This window comes from Leptonychotes weddellii, chromosome 6 (genome assembly GCF_054177405.1).
Source record: "Leptonychotes weddellii isolate Sample4059 chromosome 6, ASM5417740v2, whole genome shotgun sequence".
Classification (NCBI taxonomy): Eukaryota; Metazoa; Chordata; class Mammalia; order Carnivora; family Phocidae; genus Leptonychotes; species Leptonychotes weddellii.
In genome coordinates this window covers 48,165,317-48,175,037 of record NC_138374.1, presented here as the reverse complement: position 1 = coordinate 48,175,037, position 9,721 = coordinate 48,165,317, and the positions used below count along the sequence as shown (strand labels likewise).

The following is a 9,721-nucleotide window of genomic DNA, read 5'->3' as shown; positions in this document are numbered from 1 at the left end:
ATAATCACTCTCAACGTGAATGGCCTAAACACTCCCATAAAACGGCACAGGGTTGCAGACTGGATAAAAAGACAGGACCCATCCATATGCTGTCTACAAGAGACTCATTTTGAACCTAAAGATACATCCAGACTGAAAGTGAAGGGATGGAGATGTTTTTTTAAAAAAAAAAAGGAGACAATAACAAGTATTGGAGAGGAAGTGGAGAATGTGGAACCCTTGTGCACTGTTGGTGGGAATGTAAAATAGTGTACCTACTATGGAAAATAGTATGGCAGTTCCTCAAAAACCTAAAAATAGAATTACCATATGATTCAGCAATTACACTTCTGTGTATATACCCAAAGAATGGGAGGCAGTGTCTTGAAGAGATATTTGCACAACCATGTTTACAACAGCACTGTTCACACTAGCTAACACATGGAAGCAACCCAAGTGTCCTGTTGATGGATGAAAGGATAAGCAAAATGTTGATGGATGAAAGGATAAGCAATACATATATATATACACACATACATATATACATACACACACACACACATATATACATACACACACACACACACACAACACATTACTATTCAGCCTTAAAAGTAAGGAAACTCCGACATCTTCTACAATGTGGATGACGCTTGAGAGCATTATGCTAAGTGATATAAACTCATCACAAAAAAACAAATACTGTATGATTCCACTTATATGAGATACTTAGAATAATCAAAATCATAGACACAAAGCAAAATGATGGGGCTGGGGAAAGTAGGGGATGGGGAGTTACTGTTTAACAGGTACAGTTTTAGTTTTACAAGATGAGAAGAGTTATGGGGATGGATGCTGGTGATGGGTGCATGACAGTGTGAATGTACTTGGTGCCACTAAACCATACATTTAAAAGTGATTAAGATGGTAAATTTTGTTATATACTTTTTGTTCAATAAAAGATTTTTAAAGCAAATTATCATGAAACCTGCTGTAACCTAAATAAAAGGTTTTGCCAAAAATAGGTCATAAAGCAGGATGGTCCATATTACAGAACACTTTAAAAATCTGTGTACACAGTATGTCTTGGTTTTTAAATTACTGAACATATAAACTTTGATTATCAATTCCTTTATAACTTTACATACAAACACTGGATGTTCTAAAAAAAAAAAAAAAATGAGGAAAACTGATTGTTTCTTTTTCCAGGTTAAAAATGCCTAAAATTGAGGCACCTGGGTGGCTCAGTTGGTTAAGTGGCTGCCTTCGGCTCAGGTCATGATCCTGGGGTCCTGGGATCAAGCCCCGCGTCCGGCTCCCTGCTCAGCAGAGAGCCTGCTTCTCCCTCTCCCTCTGCCTGCCACTCTGCCTACTTGTGCTCTCTATCTCTCTGTCAAATAAATAAATAAAATCTTTTTAAAAGAAAATGCCTAAAATTAAGTCCCTATAATATTAAGCTTTCACAGTAACAAGCTATAAACTTATCCACAACTATTAAGTCCTAGGGAAAGAGAGTGCTGTTTTGTCCTCAAAGACTATGAAATCAACTAATGTTAAAAGTCCTAAAATATAAAAGTTTTCTTTTAGATTAACGTTCTAATGAACTGAATACAACTAGGTAATAAATGTTTTATATACTACAAGAATTCTTACCTGGGAGATTACCCTTTGAGATGGTGTCTGTATCCAAATTATAGGTGTCCTGGAGACGCAACAGAGCTTTCGCTGCCCCAACCTGATCTTCATCATTAGGGAAGTACTGTCTCTGAATGGTTAGGTTAGAGATAAAGCCTTGAAATTTAAAAAAAAGAAAAGAAAAGAAAAAAAAAAAGAAAAAGAAAGACTCTAGAACCTCACAGACTTCCAATTTGCAATATACAGTGTTTATAAGGATTTTTCAAAATTGATTTTATTATAATTTTCTACCATACCATGAAAGTTCTGCATGCTCAACAAGAAAAAAACTAAATACACTAAGACTTGAAATGCCTCTAATTTATTCAAACTTCCCAAATCCTAATGTCACTTATGTAATCTGAAGTCATTGCATAAATCGTATCATATTAGGTAAAGATCAACATGATAACTGAGTTTCTAGTTACACAATATAGCCTCCACCAAGCTTGAAAAATGAATGGATTTACGGATTTGAAAATGACACCCACTGGCAACCAATTATACTTTCAGATAACAGATGGTAAATAAAATATATGTGCTTAAAGAAAGTTCTATTTTCTTCTTCCATGTGTCACACATTATATAAATATGTAAATATATAAAGTTTGGTGGAATCCTTTGAGGCGGAAAGAGAGAGATTAATTATATATTTAAGATTATCAAGTGAACTCATTTATTAAAATATATTTAGATCTGTTAAATTACTGAATATAGTGATCAAGATTTGCTCTATATAAAATCTAATCTTAATTTTAAAAAGTTTTATATAAAATATAGCAAAAACCAAACTAACAAACTAATTACTGATAATTATATAACCCCTAAGGAGAACAGATGCTAAATACTCCTTAAGGAACCAAAAAAGACAAAAACAAAAAGTTATTTAAAATTTTAATCATATAAGGTTCATCATTTGCAAATAAAAGTTAGGTATGAAACTTCCTCCCCTCTCATTTACTTATAATCAACTGTATTTTGCTCAGCAAAAGGCCAGGCATTTTTATGTTAATGAAAATGTACAAATGAACAAGTAGCTAGGAGAGGGTTAAAGTTCATACTAAGCATATTCTTTAGTTTTAAGACCAACTCTTAATCACAATCTCCACATGGAATTTTACAAGTTTTACAGACTTTTTTATGACCCAAAATAAAAACCAAGAAGTTGCTTAAATCCAATCCAATAAAAAAGTGGAAAAATACATGTATTATAGCACTATGGGATGACTACCACAGATTAAAACGTCAAAGTCTCAAGGTTTACCTTATAAAAGAACTTAGGTCATAAAGATCATTACTTGAGAATTTTTTTAAATTAATAAATAAATGTGTATATGTGTGTGCACACACACATACAGGACTTTAAAAATGTTCTCATGGTGCTGTATAAGAGAGCAAATAATCACTGGTATTTCTCTCTCACAATGAAGTTTTCACAAGTGCCTGCCTTGATTTTTCTCCTCAAGGCTTCCTGTCCTATGCATAATAGTTTACTGCTCAGAAACACTCATAAGCACCCTTGGAGTATTTTCATTTACATAGCTAACTCAACTCTCTCCCTCTTTCTTGCTTTTTTTCATTCCACCTTCAGTCACTGAACAAATATTATATCTAAGCATATTCCCTCTAGTTCTTAGACTCCAGACTTAGTTTTCTGTGTCTGTTACTAAAATATCTAAAACACCTCAATTCTCCAAATACAGTTTTGTTTTAATTAGAAAGACCTTCATTGTTACTGTTTGCAGTCTTAGTTTTTAAATTTATGGTCTAAAAGAAGTCTAAGATTCAAAATACTACGTAGAACACAGCTAACACTTTTCCTTATAGTACCACTCCCAATACATTAACAATTGATGAGAAGATAGAGATTTATCCATAAATTTTTGAAATCTGAAGGTAATCCTAAAATGGAAAGGATTACTCTCAGAAATGAAGCTATATGTCAAATAACTGATTCACTTTTATAAATTTCAAGCAAAAAGTACCAATGCTAGTCACCAACAACAGAAATTACTTTTTTTTTTTACACTAAAGTTATTTTTGTTTCCAGTTTTTTTTTACATCGAGGAATTCAGGATCTAGACTAACTCCAGTCAAACCAAACACACCCCTGCAACAATTTAGTTATTACAACACTGAACACTTGATGTTCTGGGAAATGAATTTATTAGTATTGGCACTTCCACACGTGGCAGCAGTATTGTCTTACTTTTTTTGGCTCCTTAGTCTTACCATCTGACTTACCATCTGACATATCCTTAAGGACCAGATTCTCCAACTCACTCCATTCAGTGTTCAGACGTTTCATTAATTTGAATGCATTTACAGGGTGCCCAACAAAGCCTTCTGGATCTTTTGTCGCTGTGCTGGTTAGTCGATCTAACTTCTCTGCCCATCTATACACGTAAGACATAAATGGAGCACACATACACTTAAGGAAGAATACAATTTAATAAAGCACTCAGAAAAAGAAAAAAGACTAGATTAGAGGTTTTTGAGTAAAAACTATATTCAAAAACTCTTTTTTATTAAAAATTATAGGTTTTTTTAGGGGCGCCTGGGTGGCTCAGTCGTTAAGGGTCTGCCTTCGGCTCAGGTCATGATCCCAGGGTCCTGGGATCGAGCCCCGCATCGGGCTCCCTGCTCCGCGGGAAGCCTGCTTCTCCCTCTCCCACTCCCCCTGCTTGCGTTCCCTCTCTCGCTGTGTCTCTCTCTGTCAAATAAATAAAATCTTTAAAAAAAAAAAAAAAACTATAGGTTTTTTTAAAAAGCAAGACTGTTACGGGTAAAATCTAGCTTGGTAAAATAAAAATATAACAAGTCCTTTTCTTTTAGTTTTGTTTCTCTCAAATGGTTACAGTAAATGGAACCTATCTTAGAAAAGGTGTGATTGCATACCTCTACTAAGGGTCTAAAAATTCATCTCCCCACAGGTCCTTAGAGCCAAAAAATTGATTATTATAAAGTACAAATGAGCCCAATCGAAATTCAGTTACATGTTCATTTAAATCAAACTTATACCAAAATTTTACATTCAGTACCTAAAAACTATATTTTAAAACAAACAAAAAAACCCTGAATATTCAGCTACTCACTAAACAAAAGGCAGGAATTCTCACATCAGGATTAACTCTGAGCCTGAGTCAGTTAAAAATAAATTAGCAGGTAAGGAAAAACTATATCAATTAATAATTAACAATACTTATCACTGTAATCTCTAGAATGGAACCATAGGAGTGAAGGATAAATAGAACTGGAAAACTGCTCTAGAAGATGACTTGATTAGGGAGGTAAGAGGAAGACAGAAGATATTAACAACCATTTTTAGAAACTGTCAGTCAACACCCATACCCATTTATATCCTTATCTCAATCCATGTTCCTTTACCTAAACTCTTGGCCCAGGCCTAACTCTTGTTTTCTGTGCTATTTTACCCATTTCAGCCAGCTTTTAAGACAGGTGGCTGCCATTTCCACTCAAAGAATGTTTTAGCTCTAGAACGAAAACATCCAGGTGGAGTCAGAATCATAGTAAGTAGAACACTTTGCTTACTTTTTTATTTGTTCTAATTTATCCTCTTCTGCCTTAATATAGTCTTTCAGAGAAGTCACCAGATCTTTCTCAGTATGGATCAAATCAGTCATCTGACCTAGAAGGAGAAAGGAAGGTTATCAAATATCTACATTGGTCAACACAAGTATTTTAGAATAATTTAAAAATGACCAAGAATGCTTCATTCTTTGAGAAGATTTAACTGGTATTAGACACAGATATGCTGGAGAAAACATCTTTCTTTTTTCTTTTTTAACTAGATAAACAAAGACAACTGTGTTCCAGTTCTAATTTTCAAGCTACTTCATTTTGCAAATTGGACCATACAGGCAAACTGATCTAAAAATTTATTTTTAAATTACAAAACAACACTACTTTTTCTTCTTCCCTACCTCTGCTCTCATCTTTTTTTGTTCTTGAGACTAACTAGAATTAATTTTGTATTCAATAAACTAAAACCACACTAACAAAAGATATACTTCACAAATGAAATTCAAATCATTCATGTTTAGTTATTTATAATGGGATAAGAAGACTCATCATTTTATATCCTAAAATTGTATGTCATAAATATAATACTTGTGTTTTAGTTAGCACTACTATCACACAAGGGTAAAACTGGTTAACAGCATGAAGGAAAACATCTCACTTAAGGCAGATGAAGTGTGCATATAGGAAAATATAAAAGGATACACATCAAACATGAAAAGTATTTCTGGGGGAAAGAGGACATGTGGAAGTCTTACATTCTATGTATTTTTGTTTGTTTCTTCTTTAACCATATGCTATTTTAGTAATACTTTCAAAGATTTTTTTAATTATGCTGTAGAAAAAAATAACTTGTGTTCATAGTAGATTCTTAAATGGAAAAAGCAGGTTATGAAATAATGTGCAATGTATTATTTATATCTGTGCATTAAAAAAAGACTTAAATTATTTGCTGAGTAGACTCATTAACAAAGAATTTTCTTGGTATGCTTTTCTAAATTTTCTTAAGTTCTAACCTGAAAATGTGCTGTTTTTGTAATCAGAAAAGAATTTTTTAATTAAATTTTAAAGAGAGAGACTTGTAGAGGGGAAGGAACCAAATCAGTGCTTCAGTCTCTGGGAATATACTGTATTTGTTTTTACTGATTTAAAAACACTAAAAAATGGGGTGCCTAGGTGGCTCAGTCTGTTAAGCGTCTGCTTTCAGCTCAGGTCATGATCCCAGGGTCCTGGGATGGAGCTGCATCGGGCTCCATGCTGAAGAGGGAGCCTGCTTCTCCCTCTCCTTTGCTCATCTCCCTCTCCCCTGTCACTCCCCTCACTTATTCAATTCTCTCTCTGTCAAATAAAATCTTAAAAAAAAAAAACTCTAGGGGCGCCTGGGTGGCTCAGTCGTTAAGCATCTGCCTTCGGCTCAGGTCATGGTCCCAGGGTCCTGGGATCGAGCCCCGCATCGGGCTCCCTGCTCGACGGGAAGCCTACCTCTCCCTCTCCCACTCCCCTGCTTGTGTTCTTTCTCTCACTGTATCTCTCTCTCTGTCAAATAAATAAATAAAATCTTAAAAAAAAAAACCAAACACTAAAAAAATGGAAAATTTTAAATGCAAGATCAATACAAACCAAAAAATAGTAAGACTTACCAATTGAAGTAAAAAAGCCTGGATGGGCCAAAGACTGGGGAAGCAGAATTCCTACAATTAAAATACACCAGATCATCTTGGAAGACTTAATTTTTCAGGTTCACACACCTACAAGAGAAATATGGCCATTATAACAACAACAAAAAGTAGGGTAGGAAAAGTTCCTAACTGATTTTTCCTATAACCAAAACGTAAGTCAGACACGAAGATTGCCCACAGACTGTTGTTAATTCTTATAAATTCATTTAATAATTTAATGAAGACCTACTATCTTATTTTTCATATAAATACTAACTTTATATTTCATGTTAAAGAAAAATATAAAGGTTTGTTATCACCTGATAATTTATGCTTAAAAATTCAACCCAAGTTTGTTTTCTCCTTAGTTACTACTATAATTAGAGTGATTAGATAGTAACTCTTCCATATAGCCTGAAAAATAAGTTTTCTGTTATCTACATCTAAACTATGAATTTCCCATAAAAATATACTACTTCATTAAAGTAACTTAATTTAGGGGTGCCTGGGTGGCTCAGCTGGTTAAGCGTCTGCCTTTGGCTCAGGTCATGATCTCAGGGTCCTGGGATCAAGCCCCGCATCGGGCTCCCTGCTCGGCAGGAAGCCTGCTTCTCCCTCTCCCACTCCCCCTGCTTATGTTCCTTCTCTCACTGTGTCTCTGTCAAATAAATAATAAAATCTTAAAAAATATATATATAAAAAATAAAGTAACTTAACTTAAACATTACCAAAATTCATTCTGAAATGTTAGAATATGTTTTAAAGGCAAAAAATAGTTTTCAGAGCCACCGATTTATCCTTTAAATTCCTAACTTGTTCCATGTTTTCCCTACATGGCTTTCAATTTTAAAATAAGTTCAATTACAGGGGCGCCTGGGTGGCTCAGTCGTTAAGGGTCTGCCTTCGGCTCAGCTCATGATCCTAGGGTCCTGGGATCGAGCCCCGCGTCGGGCTCCCTGCTCAGCAGGAAGCCTGCTTCTCCCTCTCCCACTCCCCCTGCTTGTGTTCCCTCTCTCGCTGTGTCTCTCTCTGTCAAATAAATAAATAAAATCTTTAAAAAAATAAAATAAGTTCAATTATAAAAGTTGTACATTTCAGGGAATCTGGGTGGCTCAGTTGGTTGGGCTCCACGCTGGGCATGGAACCTACTCAAAAAAAAAAAAAAAGTTACAGATTTTTGGGGTGATGAAAACGTTCTAAAATTGACTGTGGTGACTGATGGTTGAAGAACACAGTACTGAAAACCATTGAATCATGACCATTAAATGGGTGAACTGTATGGTACATGAATTATATCTCAATAAAGCTGTTATTTTTAAAAAGTACAGAATCCAAAAAGAATAAACAGCCCTGTTGATTTAGGCTAGTAATTTCTCTCAAATGACCTAGTGTTGAGGTTTTTCCTTTGTCCCTGGTAGCACTGACTTTTCTAGAACAAATTCTTCACGGCAGGTGCAAATATTATCTAACCATCAGAAAGATTTTACTCTTCTTTCCCAAATGTCCTGATAACACTCTTTTCTTGCTCCTTCACCATCACATACATCGATTTTTAAGTCCTCCTTATTACCTTACAGAAGAGTAAGTTACTATTACAGTACTTTTTGCCCAGTAACAGGCTCCCATTAGTTCATCTTCTTGTCTCCCTATCCCTCTTTGAGCAGGCATTTCTGACTCTTTCCAAGTGACTTCACTTAAACCAACAGGTTCAAGTCCACATTGGAAAGCTCCCTACTCCGCCAAAACAAACAAAAAACAAAAACAAAACAAAAACAAAAACCCTTTCCCCTTCTTGAATCTCAATAAAAAGCAGACCACCACAGAAACTGACATTCTTCTCCCTCAAGTTTGCCACAAGCTTCCAGATACTTCCAGAACCACACAGTAGTGAAATACACTGCTCTCTTGGCTGCTTTACAGTAACTCTTTGGGAAGGCTTCTAGAATGCAGCAGATGCAGACACTTCCTCTCCTGGGCTCCAGCCAAAGCACAAGGCTTTTTCAAAATCCTGGGCTGTCTGAAAAGTCTAGAATCTTCTCACTGTTTATACAGATTTCTGCCATAATTTTCTTCATGATTAAATGTTATTTCCAGAAAATACAAATGCTTTTGCCATACTAACAAAAGGCTAATCAGAAATGCTGTCTAAATGTTAAACTCTGATAAGAAAGTTTAGATTTGTCAGGCAAGAGGTTATTTTTTCATAGCTAAAATTTATTTTGTAACTCAAGTTTTTTTTGTCATCTTTCAATGTCCTTAAATCCCTCAATGAATCAAGAACCATTAGCCTACAGAAATCACTAAAGTTTGAAAACTGCATTTTAACAATGATAGACTTACATAGAATATCAAGGCATTAATCACATGAAGAATAAATATACCTTTACCTTACATCATGCTCCAAAATAAATTCTAGATCGATTAAAGAGCTATAACCAACAAAAAGTAACAGAAAAGTTACTAGATCTCTAAAAGGAGAAAAGACTCTCTCAACTTTAAAAAAGATAAAACAAATAACCTATCAAAAGCCAGATGGAATTTAAATACACAAAATAATCTAGGCTTATATGTGTTTTTTAAAGACCCCATAAACAGGACGCCCGGGTGGCTCAGTTGGTTAAGTGTCTGACTCTTGATTTTGGCTCAGATCATGATCTCTGGGTCCTGAGATTGAGCCCCATGTCAGGCTCTGTGCTGAGCATGGAGCCTGCTTGAGATTCTCTCTCCCTCGCCCTGCTCTATCAAAACAAAACAAAACAAAATGAAACAAAACAAAAAAACCCTATAAACTACAAATTAGGAAACTAAAGAAAATGGAGCTCATTTAAGGAGCTCATACAAATCAATAAGAAAAACACTAAGATATTAAT

At 34.9% G+C, this 9,721-nt stretch overlaps 1 protein-coding gene across 5 annotated transcripts in view; it reads right to left on the bottom strand.

Annotated features, from left to right (window-relative positions):
* The window catches only part of P4HA1 (prolyl 4-hydroxylase subunit alpha 1), an 86,594-nt gene that overhangs the window by 54,886 nt on the left and 21,987 nt on the right, over positions 1 to 9,721 (bottom strand). For 4 of the 5 annotated variants that reach the window (XM_081822943.1, XM_006731148.3, XM_006731147.3 and 1 more), the window contains exons 2-5: positions 6,834 to 6,941; positions 5,206 to 5,302; positions 3,898 to 4,049; positions 1,633 to 1,770 (exon numbers count right to left, since the gene is read on the bottom strand). In XM_081822943.1, the coding sequence (XP_081679069.1) occupies positions 1,633 to 1,770; positions 3,898 to 4,049; positions 5,206 to 5,302; positions 6,834 to 6,909 (463 nt within the window). In that variant the 5' untranslated portion in view covers positions 6,910 to 6,941. Of the gene's footprint in view, positions 1 to 1,632; positions 1,771 to 3,897; positions 4,050 to 5,205; positions 5,321 to 6,833; positions 6,944 to 9,721 lie in introns of those variants that run through there. The other variant, XM_081822945.1, reaches the window with a different exon arrangement.